Raw genomic sequence first — 19,471 nt, forward strand, 5'->3', positions numbered from 1 at the left:
TCTGCAGTGAACAGCCTGTGCGGCTGTACATGGTGGTCTCTCCAGAACTCACAGTCTAGGTGGGAACAAAAGCCAGGAATAAATGTAGGTGTCCAGTGGTGAGGGCTTCCTGGAGGGCCTGGAGGGGGTCAGGGTGCTTCTTCTTTTGGGAAGGCTTCCTGAGGAGCTGGCACTTGGGAAGATTGTTCTGCAGGAAGAGGAGCTGAAAGGCATTGCAAGTGGAAGAAACAGCTTGGGCCAAGGCCTAAAGAAGGAAGGAGAGCTGAGGCTATTCCAGGCCTGCACCTACCCCACCAAGACGTCGTCGGGTTGGATCCCAGTTCTGAGCCCACCTTTGCGGGGGAGCAGAGAATAAGGCGCTGGGCCCAGGGCTGAGGCTCAGGCTGGGAGGGGTCTGGGGAAAGAGGCAAGGTTGTTGAGCAGGCGACCTAATTTAGGGGCTCAGCTGCAAGCCCACAGAGCTCAGCTGCACGTGGTCCTCTGCCCCTCAACCTTGCCCCAGATCAGCCCCCTCATGTGCTGCCTCGGCTGTTGTTCAGTCGTCATTGAACAAATATTCACCAAACCCCTGCTCTGTGCCAGCCACTGTTCCAGGTGCTGGAAATAACATGGCAAACAAGAGAGGCAAGGGGAACTTGGGGAACTTGTGAGGACTTGGACTTGGTTCACTGTTACCAAGCTCCTCTCACCCTAGACTGTAAGTTTACTTGGGGAACTTAGAGTCTAGGGGGAGAGACAGATAATAAACAGTAAACAAGTAAACAGGATGCTATCAAACGGGGACAAGTTCTGGGAAGGAAACAAATGGGACGATGCAAAGCAGAGTAACTGGGTTGTGAGGTGAGGCTGGTTGCAGAAAGCATTTGTGAGGAGGTGACAGTTAAGCGAGGCCAAGGAACGAGAATGAGCCAGGTTGGGGAGAGAGGGGGCACAGCAAGGCAGAGGGCCCAAGCCAGGAAAGAGCTGGGGCCAGCCTAGGAACGGAAGCCAGCCAGTGCGGGGCTAGAGCTTGGAGAGCAAAGGAGCAGGAGGGGAGTCTCAGCGGTGGGGGGGTGCTAGATCGTGCAAGGCCCCGTGGGCTGCAGCAAGGGGTATGGACTCTGCCTAAGTGCATGGGAGGCAGCTGAAACAGGGGAGTGACATGGTGTAATTTACAAGGGTAAATTTATTTTATTAAAAAAATATTTATTCATTATTTACTTATTTGCCTGCGCCGGGTCTTAGCTGAGGCACGTGGGATCTTCGTTGCGGCGCGCATGCGGGATCTAGTTCCCCTACCAGGGATAGAACCCGGACCCCCTGCGTTGGGAGCTCGGAGTCTTACCCACTGGACCACCAGGGAAGTCCCGAGAGCAAATTAAAAAAACAAACAACAGAAAAAATAACAGGGGGCTATTACTACACACCAGGCAAGATGATGGTGGCAGGGGAAACAGAGAGAAGAGATGTTCTCTAGATATAGTTTGGAGGAAAAACCAACAGGGTTTACTGATGGATTTGATGAAGGGGATAAGTGAAAAGACGAAGCGAGGGTGCCCCCAGGCCTTGGACTTCAGAACATAGTGGTTGGTGGTGCCATGTATTGTGTCAGGGAAGATGGAACGGTTCAGTTCAGGCAAGGGAGAACAAGACCATAGTTGTGTTTCGAACATTCTAAGTTTGAGATGCCTATTAGACAATGGGCAGTTGTTTATTTATTAGTTTCCTAGGGCTGCTGTAACAATTCACCGCAAACTTAGTGGCTTAGAACAGCACAAATTATTATCTTACAGTTTTGGAGGTCAGATGTCCAAAGTGGGTCTCACTGAGCTGAAATCTAGGCATTAGCAGGGCTGTGTTGCTTCTAGAGCCTCAAGGGGAGGATCTGTTTCCTCACTTCCTTTAGGTTCTAGGCGCTGCCTGCATTCCTTGGCTTGTGGCCCCTTCCTCCATCTTTAAAGGGTCCGATAAGGACCCTTGTGATTACATTGGGCCTACCCAGATAATCCAGGATAAATTCCCCAACACAAGGTCTTTAACTTAATCTACGAAGTCCCCTTTGCCATAAAAAGTAGCGTATTCATGGGCTCTGGGTATTAGGACGTGGACTTCTCTGGGCGGGGCAGGTCATCACTCTGCTTTCTAGAGCTGTGCTGGTCTGGCTTCTGGTGGAGGGATGCTGGCATTGCAGATATAAAGGTGGGAGTGTCAGCGTTGATAGGTGTATTGAAGCCAGGGATTGGAGGGGATCAATCACCAGGGGGCGTGTGTGGGCGAGGAAAGCGGGGACCCAGCCCCGGGACACCAGTGACATTTAGAAGTCAGACAGTGAGGGAGCAAAAAGCAAAGGAGTGTGAGAGGAGTAGTGAGAGAGGCCAGGGGAATCGAAAAGAAAGTGATTCAAGGGAGAGATGGCTACCGATGGCCCGGGCTGTTGAGAGGTTGGGGAAGATGAGGGCAGAAAGGTGTCCCTTGGATTTGGCGATGTGTGGACCACCGCTGACCGTGACAGGAGCCCTGTCGGGGTGGAAGTCAGCTTGGGGTGGGGCACACACAGAGGTGGTGTAGATTTTATTATTAGCCTGTCAGCCACGGAGATAAGTGAATGATATATTTCATAATTTTTTAAAATGTCAAGTAACGGGAGGGGAGGAAGTGGGAACGTGACCTTGTTCCTGGCCCCCAAGCCACTGTAACTCATCTTGACCTGTCTAATCCCCTTTATAAAGCTTCCCCTTTATAAAGCTTCCCCTTTGTAAAGTTTCCCCTTTATAAAGTTTCCCCTTTATAAAGTCCTCTGTGGCTTCCTACTGCCCTCAGCATAAAACCTCGGACTTGGTTCACTGTTACTGAGCTCAGCCTCGGGCCCCTTCCCCAACACCCTCTACTCACAGCCCCTAGGATGGGGAGCTCTCTCCCTGTCTCGGGGCAGCCCTGATCCTCCCTGAGCAGCATGCACACTGAGAATGTTTAGGCTGACGCTGGCTCTCTGCTGTCTCCCTGGGCAGGGGGCAGAGTTTGCCATTGGGAATCACGTCTCCTGAGGCTGCCTTAACCAGGCTGAGGGGCCCAGAACCTCCAGTTCTGACCTGCCCCTAGGAGAGGGGTACAAGTGTGCTCTTCTTAGGAAGTGCTGTCACTGGGGCCAGGTGGGGCAGGCGCCCTTGCAGCCACTAGGAAGGCAGCACTGTCCCCAGCAGAAGCAACTGTGCTGCTGGTGGCTTCCTGGTTCCCCCCACTGCCATCAAAGAGCAGCGAGTCTTTATTTACCAGCAGTATCACCCCATTTCTGTCAGGATGGGCCAGCAGGCAGAGAGGGGATGCATTTAGCCATTTCCTGTCTGGAGCTGTGCAAAGGTTGAGCCCATGCCTCCCTCGTAAGGCAGATCCACCCTCCTGGGCTGGGAGCCTGCCCGCCTTTCCAGGTCTGGTCTTCTCCATAGTTTTCCCCACGGGGAACCTGTGGGTCTGTGGGCCTGGAATGGAAGAACTGTGTCTGGGCAGGTAGGGAGGAAAAGGGAAGCGCTGACCAGCTCAACTTTGCTGCCTACTCTTGCGCTCAGGCTCCTGGTAACCAGCCCCAGAAGCGGCAGGACGGCAGGGCCCCTGTACCGGTGTTCCCTCATTCAGGATGAGCTCCATTGCCAGCCAGTAGGTAAGTCAGCCCCTGCTTCCGGGAACGCTCCCAGGGCCTCCTTTCTAGGCATCCCATTCATCCAGCCCAGCCATCCCGGTCTCTCCACCCTAGACTCCACCACCAGCCACAGCAAGCCTGCCATCCTGGTGCCCAGTCCCATCCCCACCCAACCCTAACCCCCAACCCGCCTTTCCGGACCCAATCCTAACAACAAAAATGAAACCTAAAATGGATGGAGTGCTTACTGAGTCACCTGACACTCTGCTAAGTGGTTCGCGGACTTTTAATCCTCAAAACCACACCGTTTTACAGAAGAGAAAGCCGCAGTTCAGAGAAGTCCTTCGGTTTCCACTGTGACTAAGGTCACGCGTCCGAGCAGCACCACAGATGCAAACCCAACTCCACCCGATTCCAAAACCCCACCTCCCGCAACTCACCACGCCTCAGTGGAAGCCAACCCTCCCCGCCCCCGCCCCCGCCCCCGCAATCTGACTGTGGCCATCCCAGCGCCTAGCATGGGGTCCGCATGTATTAGGCGCTCACTAATGCCCTTTGAATGAACAAAGGAATGGCCCTAATTCGCTTGTTGACCGAACTCTCCCCATCCTGCCCAGCCCAGCTGAAGGCCCACTTTGCTGACACCGCTGGGCCATGTCAGGTGGAGCCCTGGTCTCTGTGGGAGGTGCTGTGTTGAACAGCCTCCATCTCTGCCTCAGAAGGGCACACGGTCCAGCAGGGTGACTGGGTGACCCTGGGACTCAAAACTGCAAGTCTCCTGAGGCCCACAGTGGGGAGGGAGGGGAAGGAGCTACACTCCTGCCCCTGGGGCTGTGGGGCGGTAGGGTTCCCTGGAGCCAGGACTTTGAGAGGGGAGAGTTCACTGGGTGCTAGGGCCGGCCCCTCAGCCTCTTGCCGTTCCTCCCTGGGGCTGCACACGCCTGCCAGCTGGTGCTTCTCTGCCCGCCTGCCCACCAGCCCAGGGGGACCAGCACCAGGTCTCAGTCTTTCTGGAACCCTATCACCATCTGTCGCAGGCCGGGCACAGAGCAGACATCACGGGGCATATGTTGAATGAGACACCGAATGAGCCTGGGAGAGAGGCCTGTCCTTGAAGGCCCCCTCATCCAGCTTCTAGAGGGCGCTCTGAGTGGCCAGCTCTTCCTCATGGGGCTTTGGCCAAGATGGCCCTGTGCCCTCTGACCCTGGCTCCTGGCTTGCCTCCCGGCATTCCTCCCTCCTTACCTGGGCCTCACTGTTTCAGAGAATGTCCCCACCCCAAAGGGGAGGCACCGTGGAGTGACAGTTGTCCGGAGCCACCATGGTGTTTTGGTGAGTGTGCGTGGCGAGGGAGGATGGAGGGCCTTGGCGAGCTGGTGCTACCCCTGTGGTTGACCGTGTGGATACCAGTCCTGACTGGCATTTCATTCTCAGGGCTGAGCCCAACTGTATCCCCGGCAGCCCCAGGGCTGACGGCGGCTCTGAGCTGGGCACTCCGTGTGACCCAGCACACTGACCCTGGCAGCGACTCCTACCCCTGGTGAGGGGTGAGCAAGCTGTTCCTGCGTCCCCTGCCTGGTTGAGCCACTGGGTTCTGACGTGGGGGTGGGGGTGTGGCTGCGACGAGGGGGCCTGGGCTGGGGGTGACCCGGGCTTTCCCCTCCTTTTCTCCACCTCCTCTAGATCTGCATTCAAGTGCCGACCCGGTGGCCCCAGAGCCTCAGCTCAGAGCTCACAGGCAACTGCATCCTGCTGGCCCCTGACCTCCGTCCCCGTGCCCAGGTCTACTTCTCCGACCTTGGTAAGGACTGGACCCTCGTTGGACGGCTCTGAAGGGATATCCTGGGGTCTGCAAGAAGAGGCGCCAGCCCGTGGTAGATGCAGCGGGACACAGAGGCCCGGAGAGGGCAAGGCAGGCTTAGGCCCCAGGTGAAGGAACCAGGGCAGAGCTAAGAGCACGCTTACCTGGAGGTGAATGAGGAGGCCGTCTGACTCTGAGCTCTTCCATGTGTACTTTTTAAAGAAAAATTACTGGACCCTGATGCCCCTGTGGATGCTGGAGACTGCTCCAGGAACAAAAAAGGCAGCACGGAGAACACAGCCAGGCAGCGCCGGGATTTGAAGGTGGAGGAGGAGGAGGAGACAGAGGACGAGGACGAGGAGGCAGCTGGTGAGAAGAGGCAAATCTGGGTTGCTCCCAGAGCTGTCAGAGCTGGCTCCCTAGGCTGGACCTCCAGGGGTGAGGTGTGCCTAGGTCCAAGAGATGGAGAGCAGTGGCTGGATTCTACAGGCTTGGCCAGTCCCAGCCCTGTCTCTCTCTCCATCTCACAGATGGGAAAACTGAGGCCCAGAGGGTGGGGCTGCTGGGAGTGACTCACGCAGCAAGTCAGAGCCTGAGCAGGTTCTGGCTCTCTCTCTGCCTCTGAGACAAAGGCTTCGCTCCCAAGAGCGGCACCGATGCCCTCCCTGAACTGAGCCCTCAGGGCTTGAACTGGGTGGGTGCCCTTCAGGGCATGACGACTTGCCCTCACTCTTGCCCCAGATGCCAAGCCCACTCCTGACCTGTTCCCTGTCTTGGCCCAGGCACTGAGATCGCCTTCATCCTGGATGGCTCAGGAAGCATTGATCCTCCAGACTTCCAGAGAGCCAAAGACTTCATCTCCAACATGATGAAGAACATCTATGAGAAATGCTTTGAGGTGGGCTTCCCTAAGAGCTGGACTCACACAGCTTGTGTGTTATCTACTGCTGTGAACAAACTGCCTCAAAACATCCACCAGCGATCTGCTCTCCTTCTATGGGTCGGCTGTTCGGTCTGGGCTCAGCTGGGTGGTTCTTTTGCTGGTCTTGCCTAGAGTTATTCCTGCAGCTGCAGACACCTGGTTGCTTGACTGGACCCTAAGATGCCCTCGCTTGTCTGGACCATGTGTCTCCAGCAGCCCAGCCCAACTCTGTCATGGCAAGCACTTTCCAAACCTCTGATTATATCACATTTGCTGATGTCCCATTGGCCAAAGCAAGTCGCCTGGCCTATCCCGGAGTCAGTGTGGAAGAGGGGGGCTACACAGGGACCTGGATTCAAGGAGAAGTCTGTGATTCACTGGGAGCCATTACTGTCACCCCTTCCTCCAGCCCCGCTGGCTTAGAGATTTCCCTCTGCCTAAGCACCTCCTCCTGCCCAGAGACTAGGAGGAACGAGTGGATTCTTCCACTGCTTCCAGGAGGAGCCATCTAAGGGGCAGGGGTGGCCTTGGGCAACTCTGCCAAACTCCTTCCCTCTCGGCCCCTCCCCTGCAGTGCAGCTTTGCCCTGGTGCAATATGGGGAAGTCATCCAGACAGAGCTGGACCTTCTGGACAGCCAAGACGTTACAGCCTCCCTCGCCAGAGTCCAGAACATCACTCAAGTGGGGAATGTCACCAAGACTGCCTCTGCCATGCAGCATGTCCTGTGAGTGTGAGGGCCACAGAATTACCCGTACGCCTACTGAGTGCCAGTCCAGGGCCCTGCCCAGAGGCTCGGAGGCCTCCTACCTGGAGAAGGTGGCTGGACAGACTGTGCAGAGGAGAGGGTCAGGGTTCAGGCTCTTCCTTGGCTGAAAGGGGACACTGTGAGGTCTTCCAACCCAGCCTTGGCTGAGAGATGACACCCCAAGACAGTCCTCCAAAAATTCTTCCAGAGACGCCTCCTGCGAGCAGCAGTAGGGCACAGTGCCTACCAGAGGGGCTTAGTGGGCAGGCCCCCTGGCTTCGATCCCAGCTTCAGTTTGTACTCGTGAGACCTTGGGCGAGTTGCCTAACCTCTTTATGCCTCAATTTTCTCACTTTTAAAATGAGAATAATAGGGAATTCCCTGGTAGTCCAGTGGTTAGGACTTGGCGCTTTCACTGCTGAGGCCAGGGTTCAATCCCTGGTCGGGGAACTAAGGTCCTGCAAGCCGCAAGGCATGGCCAGTAATAATGATAAATAATAATAATAATAATAGTACTTGCCTTAAAATATGTACGGTGCATACCAGAGTGCCTGGCATCTAAGTTCTATGTAAATCTTAGCCACTGTTTTTAATATCATTATTATTCCCACACATACACACGAGGAATAGACTCCAGTGCTGTCCAGCACCTTTCTTTTTCTTTTTTTAAAAAGAAATTTATTTATTTACTTATTTTTGGCTGCATTGGGTCTTCGTTGCTGTGTGCTGGCTTTCTCTAGTTGCAGTGAGCGGGGGCTACTCTTCGTTGCGGTGCACAGGCTTCTCATTGCGGTGGCTTCTCTTGTTGTGGAGCACGGGCTCTAGGCACTTGGGCTTCAGTAGTTGTGGCACATGAGCTCAGTAGGTCCAGCACCTTTCTTTTTCTTTTTTTAAAAAGAAATTTATTTATTTACTTATTTTTGGCTGCATTGGGTCTTCGTTGCTGTGTGCTGGCTTTCTCTAGTTGTCCAGCACCTTTCTGTTGGGAGCAGGTGAAGGGTAAGAACGCCTGTGTTGCGGCCTCACCTCCGCCCGCGCAGCTGTGTGCCCGGGGACATCACCACCCCTCTTTGGGCCTTTGTTCTCCCAGGAGGGCTCCTTAAGCCTCTTCAATTCTAAAACAGGTCAGTGAATAAAATCTCCCCAGGGCTCAGTCATCCCTTTGGCAAAGTTCTCTCCCTTTACTCTCCCCGATTTAGAGACAACATCTTCACGCCAAGCCATGGCTCCAGAGAAAAGGCATCCAAGGTCATGGTGGTGCTCACCGATGGGGACATATTCGGGGACCCCCTCAACCTCACAACTGTCATCGACTCCGCAAAGATGCAGGGTGTTGAGCGCTTTGCCATTGGGGTAAGAACCAGGAGCTGGGGGACACCTTGTGACCCTGTACAGCCTGGGCCGGGGAGGAGCCAGGGCTCCTAGAAGGGCTTCAGCAAGCAGCTTACCCAAACCCTGCTGCAGTCACAGACACTCACCAACTTCTCTTCTTTCAGCCCCAGTGTCCCATGCACCCCGCACTCCCCCACCCCTCTCGGGGTCTTCCCCGCAGACGGCTCATTTCCCAGTGGTGGTCACAGCTCACTCCCCCAGCAGTGATGGGAGAGCAGTGGACACCCTGGGAGCCCACAGGAGGGGTGTCAGGGAAGGTTCCAGGAGGAGCGGGCGTTGAGCTGAGTCTTGGAGGACAAGGAGGAGTAGCTGCCCTAGGGCCCAGGGGAGGCAGGAAGGGCTCTGCAGGGAGAGGGAATAGCATGGGCAGGGGTGAGGAGCCCGGTGTGTTCAGGAAAACACACGTAGAGTGTGTGGGAGGACAGGGAGCAGGGAAAGAAGGAGGGAGGTGATGGGGGGCCCTGAAGGCCAGACGGAGGGGCTCGTGTCTCTCTCTGGGCCTGGAGAGCCCTCGCGGTGCTGGCCCACTGACCCAGGGCCTCTGTGCAGGTGGGAGATGCATTTAATAAAACTAGGGCGTACAACGAGCTGAAGCTGGTCGCCTCGGACCCCGATGAGGACCATGCCTTCAAGGTGACCAACTACTCAGCGCTGGATGGGCTGCTGAGCAGACTGCAGCAGGGCATCATTAGCGTGGAAGGTGAGGCTCCAGGTCCCTGGCCACCCTGTGGCAGCCCCCTCGGCATTCAGCAGGAGGCCCGAGGCCCGCGCTCCAGCCCTACTCCTGTCCTCCCTCCATGTGGCACTCTGGCAACTCCTGTCACCTCTCTGAGCCTCAGCTGTTCCATCTCTAAAAAGGCAACAATATCCCCAGCCTTCCTCACTTCCCCCAAATTCCATGACACTCTGATGAGAAGCTCTTCCTGGTGCTGGAGGAAGAAGGATGACTGGGGCATGATTCCTGCTCCCAGGAGCTCCCAGGTGAGGAAACTGAGGCCCAGGAAGAGGGAGGGGACGGCCCTCTTCCCAGCTATGCTGCCAGTAGCTGCTAAAGCAGGACCCAGATCTCTACTCCAACCTGATGCTCGCCCCATCCTACCAGAACGTCCTTCCCTCTGGGAGGAGGCCAAGCCGGACCCTTCCCCGACTTGGTTTCTCCCTGCACCTCGGCCCACAGCAGTCTCACTGGGCTTCTTGGCTTCCAGGCACGGTCGGAGATGCCCTCCACTACCAGCTGGCACAGGTCGGGTTCAGCGCGCAGATCCTGGACGAGGTACGTGGCCGACTCAGCACCAGGCAGGCTCTCCGCAGAGGAGGGGCCCCGGCGACTCCCAGGGAGGGACTCAGGGTCCGCTGGCTCTCAGTGCCCTCCTGTGGTGAGGCCTCGGAAGGAGCCAATTTAAGATTTTTTTTTTCGTAGAGATTTTTTGACGTGAAGCATTTTAAAAGTCTTTATTGAATTTGTTACAATATTGCTTCTGTTTTATATTTTGTTTTTTTGGCCCCGAGGCGTGTGGGATCTTAGCTCCCCAACCCGGGATCAAACCTGCACGCCCTGCGTTGGAAGGCAAAGTCTTAACCACTGGACCGCCAGGGAAGTCCCATGAAAGAGCCATTTTAGGAAAAAGGAAAACACTTCTATGTGCTCGCCCTAACCTGGACCTTTGAGGTCGCGGAGAGAATGGCCCTGTGTATAACAGGAGGTCATCTCGTCCTGCGCTCAAGGATTAAGCAGCTTCCTTAACACAGACTGGTAACACCCAGGCCTGGGTGGGCTTGCCTACCAAGCCGGGTACTTCTCCCCACCAGAGGCCCTGTTCCCCACAGACGGGGAGGGATACGGGCAGTGAGGACACCGTCCTTGCATGTGGTGGAAGCGCAGTTAGCACGTCACTCGGCACAGCTGGGCCTTGGGTGCCAGACTCAGGCTGTGCAGACTTGGAGGACATGAGCCCCATTTTGCTCAGTCGTACTTTTTTAAAAAAATTTTATTTTAATTTATTTATTTTTGGCTGTGTGGGGTCTTCGTTGCTGCACACGGGCTTTCCCTAGTTGCCGTGAGCGGGGGCTTCTCTTGCGGAGCACGGGCTCTAGGCACCCAGGCTTCGGTAATTGTGGCACGAGGGCTCACTAGCTGTGGCTCACGGGCTCTAGAGCGCAGGCTCAGTAGTTGTGGCGCACTGGCTTAGTTGCTCTGCGGGATGTGGGATCTTCCCGGACCAGGGCTCGAACCTGTGTCCCCTGCATTGGCAAGTGGATTCTTAACCACTGTGCCACCAGGGAAGTCCCTCAGTCATACTTTTTGAAATGCTCAACATCTGGGCCCCGGGTTGGATTTCTGCCCCGGGGGTTGCTGGTACTGGAGGGACAGCTGCCCTGACAGGGTCATGGGTACAAGGCAGGAACCCAGTGTTTGCCTCTCGCCCTCCTCCTGCGTCTCTGGCCGGGTGCGCTGAATGCCCCTCATCCCCCGCTGCAAGGTTTGCTGTGCTGGCAGGTAGACCCGAGGCCACCGTGGCTGGCCCTGGGTCCCTCCCACTCAGATGGCCGCCAACCCTTGTCCCCTGCAGGGGCAGGTGCTGCTCGGTGCCGTAGGGGCCTTCGACTGGTCGGGGGGCGCGCTGTTCTACAACATGAGCAGCCGCAAGGGCCGCTTCCTGAACCAGACGGCAGTGGATGCCAAGGCTGTGCAGTACAGCTACCTGGGTGAGGGCGGGGCCTGGAGGCGACCTGGGTGTGGGTGGGGCCTGTACGGGGACACAGGCTGCAGTGGGCTTCCTAGCTGGGGAGGGCCCAGGTCGGTCACATGGACTGAGGGACGGGCCCCACTTAGGGAGCCTGAGGCTGAGAATTAGGCCTGCTTGGTACCAAAGCGCCAGGGCCCGGCAGCTGCCTAGGGAGGTAGGGCCTCTCCATTAGTAATGGCGGTGGGTGACCCCTCACCCCTCCTCAGTCTTCATGCACTGCGTTTGTGATGAACGTGGGTGAATGTGTGTGGCGTGTATTTTGAGTGAAGCTGTGTGTATGATCGTGTGTGTCTATCCCATCTATGTGGTGGGACACGTGTGTGAGCAGCCGCATGGGTAAGTGGAGCCACCGCTGATGATTTTAAAAGGATGAGAAAGATAGCCTCTCCATCTCTGCCTCCCTGCCCAAGCTACTTCGAAGTCCTGGCTGGGAAGGTGGTGGGGGGGCAAAGGAGTGGCCCGGTGGGGGATCCAGATCACAGTTCCCCATCCCCCCCCAGGTTACTCGGTGGCTGTGCTGCACAAGGCCTGTGGCCTCTCCTACGTGGCAGGGGCTCCACGGCACAAGCAGCAGGGGGCTGTGTTTGAGCTCCGGGAGGAGGGCAAAGAGACCAACTTTGTACCAGTGCTGGAGGGCGAGCAGGTACTGCTGGAGAAGGCCCCCCGCCCCCGTTATTGCAGATGGGGATCTGGAGGTCCCAGAGGGAAAGGGGTGGGCTCCAGGGCACACAGTGGGTTGGGGAGCCAGCCTGCGCAGAACTCGGGCAGAACTCAGCCTCCTCCCCGGCCCTGCTTGTCTGAGCGCCAGCTGGTTTCCCCCATCGTGGGGGATCAGGCTGTTCACCCGGTCCCCTGTGTTACTCTGGTGAACAGATTGATCTGGTCTGACCCACATTTGGTGGCCCAGGAAGAGCAAGAGCAGAGGTCTAGCTTGGCTGAGGGGCTGGCGGTGGGGGCACGCCTCCCCGGCACGCCCTGGAGCTGCGTCCCTCTGGCCTGTAGATGGGGTCCTATTTTGGCTCTGAGCTGTGCCCTGTGGACGTCGACATGGATGGGACCACAGACTTGTTGCTGGTGGCCGCCCCGTTTTACCACGTTCAAGGCGAGGAGGGCAGAGTCTATGTGTACCGTGTGAACAAGCAGGTGGGAGAGTCACCATCTTGGCAAGTTGGCTGAGGCTGTGGCTGCTCAGCCTGGGGCCGAGGGGACGGAGGCTGGGAGCGCCCGGCCCTGCCTTGCACCAGGGGGCGGTGATGGGGAGCTCAGGGTGGATGGCAGCCTGGTGGGGCGACTGCTCCCCTCCGTCCCCTCCCCCACTTTCTTACTTTCCCCACCCCATCATCTCGTGTTGAGGATGATGACATCGCAAATAGCTGCACGGTTGACAAAGCACATCCTGTCTGTGATCTCACTCGTTTCTCACAGTAACTGTGGGAGGTGGCTGTTACTCCCATTTTACAGATGAGAAAGCTGAGGCTCAGTGATGTTGAGACTTGCTCCAGTTTACAGAGCAAGTGTGTGGTGGAGCCAAGGCGAGAAGCCAGGCCTCCTGATCACCAGTCCAGTACCCCAATCATGGGAGCAGAGGGGTGCAGCTCTTGGTCCTGGACTGCAAGGCAGGAGGGCTCCAGCTTCACCACTCACTCACTGTGCAAACTTGGGAAGGTCTCTTGCCTCTTCTGAGCCACAGACTCCCTCCCTGCTGGAGAATCAGAATCAACAAGTCCTTGGGCATGCTTCCTGGGGTGGCAGTGGGGTGGGCACCCCGCATCCCCGTCTTGAGGGCTGAGCTGCCTCTCTGCCTTACAGGATGGTTCCTTCTCCTTCGTACGCACGCTGAGCGGGCACCCCGGGTTAACTTACGCGCGATTTGGCTTTGCCATGGCGACGGTGGGGGATATCAGTCAGGATCAGCTCATAGATGTGGCCATCGGGGCCCCCCTGGAAGACTTTGGGGCAGATGACGGCGTGGGCTTCGGCAGCGTGTACATCTACAATGGACGCTCTACCAACCAGCTGGTTGACCTCGCTACCAAGCAGCCACAGGTGATCCGCAGGGCTCTCTCTTGCCTCTGCTCTGGGACTCTGACCTTCCCCAGATATGACGGCCTGAGACCCAAGCCAGCTCCAGTCCTAAGTGCCAGGCAGGTCCCAGGGGGTTGAAGGACAGAAGTCACTTGGAGGTTCTCACCTCAGACCCTTCCAGTGGGGCTAGAGGCTGTGGCAAGATCCATGTACTTTCCTGACCGGTGACTCCCTCCTTCTTTGGCATTCCTGACCATGGACCTGCCCCAGATCTTCTTTCCTCTCTCTGTCCCTTCTCTGGCTCCTGGCTCCCACCCGACCCCTCCCCCCACCCCAAGCCTAGCTCTCATCCCCCAGGAATCCATTGCCAACTTCCACGCTACATCTTTTATGGGCACTTTCACTCACATCCAGCTGCAGTTTCTCTCCAAGCTTCAGTCCGGTGTGTCCAGCTGCTCCTGAGCCCCTCACCTGGATGGCCTCCAGCATCTCACTCTCAGGATGCCCAGCTGAAAGCACCCTCTTCCCCTAGACCTGCTGCTCCTCTGGGCCCTACGCCTCCACTGCTCACAGCAGAAAGCCGGGCTAATCCCAGACCTCGGCTCAGCCTGTCAGCCTCTGCCTCCTAAAGACCCTACTGTCTCCCAAATCCAGCCCCTCCTCTCCATCCCCACCACCCCTGCCCTGGCTCCTTCCGCTTCCCCATCTTCCACCCTGTGCTTCAGTGGTGTTTCCGAAATGTAGTTCAGGGCCACCCTCCCCTCAGCCCCACACGAGGACTGCTTGTGCTCACTGCACTGACCCCTGACTGTTTCCTGGGACGACCCTACCCTTCCCCACCCCCTGCTCTCCTTACTCTCCCTGTCAAGCCCCACCCCCCTTCAAGCCTCCCTGGGAGAACCTTGACGTTTTCTTTCCAGTTCCTCAGCTGAGGGCTCCCTGGGGTGGGGACAAAGGCTAATGTGCTGATTGAATTAAACGAAAAGGAAACCCCTTTCCCTCCCTGACACCTTGTGTTTCTCGATCCACAGAGGATCAGAGCCTCAGTGGCGGCCCCAGGACTCCAGTACTTCGGCACATCGGTGGCAGGTGGCTTAGATTTCAGTGGCGACGGCCTTGCCGACATCACCGTGGGCGCTCTGGGCCAGGCGGCTGTGCTCAGGTAGGGGTCTGCTCTGCCTTCTGGCAGCTTCACCCAGTTGCCCTGCCCTAAGTGACCTCATGGAGACACCAGGCACTGATGGGAGGGAGTAAGTGCAGTGGTTAAGGGCACCGGCTCTGCCCAACTGGGTTTGAACCTCAGCTTGCACTTAACAGTGTGCCCTTGGGCAGAATTTCTAAGTCCCAATTTTCTTATCTATAAATGGGAGTAACGATGCACCTGCCTCACAGAGTGAGGAGGACTGAGAGCATCTATGCAAAGTATTTAGCACGGTGCTCAGTGGTGGCTGCTCTTATTACTCTTATTAATTTCAGAGCTTCTGTGCTCCATCCCTAAGTGAGTGATCTAGTCCCATGGCTATAAATAATCTGGCGGGGCACCAATCTGCCCTGTGCTCTCCGCGAAGCTCCAGACTCGGCTGTTTATTCAACACAGGCGTCGCAAAGTTACCATGTCTAAAAATGGACTCACAAAAAAAAAAAAAAAAAAAAAGTCAAAACCAACCAAACAAAAACAAAACAAAAAAGGGGACTTCCCTGGCCGTCCAGTGGTTAGGACTCGGTGCTTTCACTGCAGAGGGTGTGGGTTCAGTCCCTGGTCTGGGAACTAAGATCCCGCAGACCCCATGGGGAGGCCAAAAAAAAAAAAAAAAAAAAAAAAAGGACTCATTCCCACCCACCCTTCGTTCTCCCCACCTGCCCTTCCCCGGGCTTCCCATCTCAGCAAAGGGTGCCATTTGCTCAGGATAAAAACCCAGGAGTCATCCTTGATTCCTCTTTCTCCTTTCCCTGCCATCCCATCAACAAGGTTTTGTTGGCTCTGCCTGCAAAGTACTTCCTAGTAGGTCGTGACATTGTCACCTCTCGCCTGGACCGCTGCGTGGCGTCCTTCCCTGCTTCACTCCCTGTGCTCCGTTCTCCACACAGCAGCCAGAGGGACCCTTTCATTCTGCTGCTCAAAACCCCTCAGTGGTTCCCACTTAGAGTAAAACCGAAATTCCTTACCATGGCCTGGCCCTGCAGACCCCTCCATCCCCGCCACTAGTTACTACTCTCTGTCTCACTAAGTGTGCCCCAGTTATGCTGACTTTTGTGTTCCTCAAACAAAGCAAACTCATTCCTACCACAGGCCCTTTGTATCAGCTGTGCTTTCTGCCTGTAATGCAGTCCCCCTAGATCTTCACAGAGCGGGCTCTGTCTCGGTAACAGAGCTCAACTTAAGTGTCTCCTCATTTGTGAGGCCATCCCTGACCACCAGCTAAGTAGCCCCCAATCTATTTTAGTTAGTTAGTTAGTTAGTTAGTTAGTTAGTTATTTTTCGGCCACACTGCGTGGAATGCAGGATCTCAGTTCCCTTTTTTGTTAGTTAGTTAGTTAGTTAGTTAGTTAGTTAGTTATTTTTCGGCCACACTGCGTGGAATGCAGGATCTCAGTTCCCTGACCAGGGATCGAACCCAGGCCCCCTGCAATGGAAGCACGGAGTCTTAACCACTGGACTGACAGGGAAGTCCCAATCCTATTTTATTTTTATCATAGCATTTCCTGTACATAGGATTTTCCTGTTTCTTCTTGTTTATTTGCTTGTTGTCTGTTTTCCCACTAGAGCAGGGCTTATCTCTTTCCCTATAGAATCCTGAAGACTCAGAATAGCACTTGGCATAAGAGAGGTGTTCAATATATATTCACTGAATGAAGGAAAGAGCCCAGGCACTGATCCAGAAGCCCTGTGGTCCCTTCTCATGGTCCTCTTTGCTGTCTTGTTTAGCTCAAGACCTGTGGTTCGTCTGAAGCTGTCCATGACCTTCACCCCCAAGGCACTGCCCATTGGCTTCTACAGCAGCGTGAATGTGCATTTGTGTTTTGAAAGCAGCTATGTGTCCCCAGCTGCTGAGTCAGGTAACAGGCAGCCTAGCTGACCCGTCCAGTGCTGTGCTCAGTCCCTGTTGGCTTCAGTGGGGGGCAGGAAAAGAGGGCTGGGTGGGGGCGGGGGGTTATGAAATCCCTCTATTAGACTTTAGCTCCTTTGACCTTAGGTTCAATTTAATGGGAACCGCCCCAGAAAAGGGTGATCTGCTGTCAGGTCCACACTCTGAAGGGGTCTCTCTGACCCTGTTGGGAAATGGGGCACTGGATCCCTTCCTTGGGTTGAAGGGTTGAGTTTCTGAAAGAAGACTCAGAAAAAGGCCGGCACTTCTCCATCTCCACCTACTGTGCCCACGCCTGTGCGTGTGTGTAGGGCTCCCGAGGAGTGCCTGTCCTCTTTCTCCCTGATTTACATCTTCTCCCTTCCCTGCTCACCGTGTCTCCCTGGCCCAGGGGGATTGGATAACCTGCCGGAGGCCTGGCCTCCCTTCCCATCCCCTTAGTTGGCACTGGTTGGGAGAACTTCCAGAAGGCATGGCTTTCACAGCCCAGGTACTCACTGCCAACCCAAGAGATCCCCGCCAGAACAATCCCCCAGCAACCGTCCCCAGGGCTTAATCTCTCAGGAACAATCCTGGAGATGTCTTCCTGCAGGTCAGAATGTGCTCTCCCAGGTGGGCTGGCTTTACTGCAAGAGTCCATGATCAAATCTGTTAATTAGGAAAGGGTAGGCCTATCAGTTCCAGCTGTATAGGCTGAGAGGTTCAGGCCACAGAGCCCGAATGGCAGCTGCTGGGTGGCTATGTGACACTGGGAGGGCGTCTTTCACTCTCTGGGCCCTGGTTTCTTTTCTCCACAGTAAGGGAGCTGGCCCAGGTCGTCTACAAGGTGCTTCCAGCTCTGCTGTCCTCAGGTTTTACTCTGTGGTTTCTCTCTCCATTCCTTGACTTTTTGCTCCTCCTCATTTCCCCCCTCACTCCCAGCCCCCTCCCTAAGCGCTTCTTCCCCTAGGGAAGACTGACTCAGCCCCTGGGATGCGCTGCTCCAGGTGTGGGGCTGGTGCACTGAGGGACCCTAGCTGGGTGCCAGAAGACATGAGGAAAGTACCTTTGAAATGAAGAAGAAACTTGGGGAAGTGCCTTCGTGGGGGCACCACTCAGGAGGGACTCATGGGAGGGCCCTCTGTCTGGGGCTTTGCCCATCCCAGTCTCATCAGGAAGACCTGGTCTTCATTCCCAGGCCTCAGAGAGACCTCTCTGAACTTCACTTTGGACGTGGATGTGGTGAAGCAGAGGAAAAGGCTGCAGTGTTCAGATGAGAGGCTGTGTCAGAGCTCCCTTAGGGAGTGGGGCACGGGCCCCCGTCTCTGTGAGCCCTTCCTGCTGGTTCCCACAGAGGGACAGGTAAGTGGAGGAGTTTCCACAAAAGTCTAGAGGGGTCTGTATTGTTGAGAAAAGAACTGACGTGCATGCAGTGAAGCACACGTACCCACCCGTACACACAAATGAGGCAACTGAAATCATCAGAATAGATTAAGAACCAGATGATGGCGGAATTCCCTGGCGGTCCAGTGGTTAGTACTCTGTGCTCTCACTGCTGAGGGCCCGGATTCAATCCCTGGTCAGGGAACTAAGATCCCAGAAGCGGTGCGGTGCGGCCAAAAAAAAAAAAAGAAAAAAAAAAAAGAACCCCATGATGGCATGGGAGGTGGGAGTTATGGTACCAGAAATCCAAATTAAAGAAACCTACCGAGGGGCTTCCCTGGCGGTCCAGTGGTTAAGACTCCTCACTTCCACTGCAGGGGGCTTGGGTTCGACCCCTGGTCGGGGAACTAAGATCCCGCATGCTGTGCAGAGTGGCCAGAAAAAAAAGAAACCTACCAAAATCGAACGCTAAATAGATCTCTGAGCTTCCTAGAAACTGGACAAAAAGGGAAATTCTCTAATTGCTGATATTTTTCTTGGTAATAAATTGGGAATAACGGGGCTCCCTCCCTCACCTGGTAATAAAAGTGGGGCAGGGGGCCCCCTTGTGTGAGTCAACATCAGATAAACCTGAACGAGAGAAAGTAGAAATAGAAAGACAAAAGTTGAGATTTACAAAAGTTTACTCCTGACAAATGTGCCTAGAGGCATGAAAAATGTATTTGTCAGGACCCAGAGCCTGACAGGACCCAGAGTTGTGGACCTAAAAGGATCATTTATTCCAATAAACTCGTAAATTATGCTTCTGATTGTTGATTGTTAAATGGATTAAGAACGAGTTTCCAGCAAATCTATGGCTTCCTTAAATACAAGCATAACTACCTTTCCCACCTGGGAATCATGCTCACCTAGTCTCAGGTGTTCAAAGCTCCCACCTGGCAAAAAGGCTCAATAAACAAAGAGAATGGCAAACAGCATCCCAGGCCATCTCCTGGCCTTCAGTTTTTATTTCTCTGGTATATCCTCCGTGTTGCTTGGAGAAAGATCTTTGTAAACACAGATGTGACCGTGACTCTTCCCTTTTGTGGCTCCCCTTTGTACTCTGAATAAAGCCCAGGCCAGTTTTTAACTCCTAATGGCCAGAATCCCTTTGTGATTGGGGCAGTAACCATAAGAAGTTATGATGCCCGAGGCCATGGCAGATCAAGGGAGATTTTCCCAGTGCTCTTGGCAGCCTGGCTTATTTGGAAGAGGCTTAGGAATCCTGGTTTACCACTTTCATTGTTTATTTCTTATTGTGACTACATCCGAGTTAAAAGTATTCTCCTTGTCATCTTCTCCCCCACGTCCAACTCCAACCCTGCATTCCTTGGTGACTGTGCAGCTCTGTCAGGAGGACTGCTTCTCCAACATCAGTGTCAAGGTCAGCTACCAACTCCAGACCCCCGAGGGCCGGAGGGACCATCCCCAGCCTATCCTGGACTTCTATGCTGAGCCTTCTGCCATCTTCCAGGTGACTCAGCTAGGACCAGACTCTCCTGGGAGCCATCCCCCTAAAAGTACCTGCTCCCCTATCTTCAAAGAATGTTAAAGTTGGGAGGGTCTTCAGACAGCATTTAGGCCCCTCACTGTACAAATGGGGATATAGAGTTCCTGAGATGGTGTTAATTTGCCCAGGACCTCACTGGTGGGTAATAACACGTCTCCAAACCACCCCCAAGTCTCGTTCTTTTATGTTCACAAAAAGTGCCTGCTACATATTTAATGAAGCATATG

The 19,471-nt window shown here is 55.1% G+C and overlaps 1 protein-coding gene across 1 annotated transcript in view; it reads left to right on the forward strand.

Annotated features, from left to right (window-relative positions):
• Positions 1-153: 153 nt before the first annotated feature.
• The window catches only part of ITGAE (integrin subunit alpha E), a gene marked incomplete at its 5' end in the record, with an annotated part of 41,893 nt that continues 22,575 nt past the window's right edge, over positions 154-19,471 (forward strand). The window contains 18 exons of the mRNA XM_028486204.1: positions 154-308; positions 3,362-3,634; positions 4,878-4,945; positions 5,297-5,414; positions 5,637-5,783; positions 6,197-6,312; positions 6,911-7,062; positions 8,283-8,436; positions 9,025-9,175; positions 9,681-9,748; positions 11,046-11,181; positions 11,723-11,865; positions 12,225-12,365; positions 13,032-13,268; positions 14,279-14,409; positions 16,174-16,304; positions 17,511-17,674; positions 19,080-19,208. Coding sequence (XP_028342005.1) covers positions 154-308; positions 3,362-3,634; positions 4,878-4,945; positions 5,297-5,414; positions 5,637-5,783; positions 6,197-6,312; positions 6,911-7,062; positions 8,283-8,436; positions 9,025-9,175; positions 9,681-9,748; positions 11,046-11,181; positions 11,723-11,865; positions 12,225-12,365; positions 13,032-13,268; positions 14,279-14,409; positions 16,174-16,304; positions 17,511-17,674; positions 19,080-19,208 — 2,614 coding nt within the window. The remainder of the gene's footprint in view (positions 309-3,361; positions 3,635-4,877; positions 4,946-5,296; positions 5,415-5,636; positions 5,784-6,196; positions 6,313-6,910; positions 7,063-8,282; positions 8,437-9,024; positions 9,176-9,680; positions 9,749-11,045; positions 11,182-11,722; positions 11,866-12,224; positions 12,366-13,031; positions 13,269-14,278; positions 14,410-16,173; positions 16,305-17,510; positions 17,675-19,079; positions 19,209-19,471) is intronic.

This window comes from Physeter macrocephalus, unplaced genomic scaffold (genome assembly GCF_002837175.3).
Source record: "Physeter macrocephalus isolate SW-GA unplaced genomic scaffold, ASM283717v5 random_644, whole genome shotgun sequence".
In the NCBI taxonomy this organism is placed as follows: Eukaryota; Metazoa; Chordata; class Mammalia; order Artiodactyla; family Physeteridae; genus Physeter; species Physeter macrocephalus.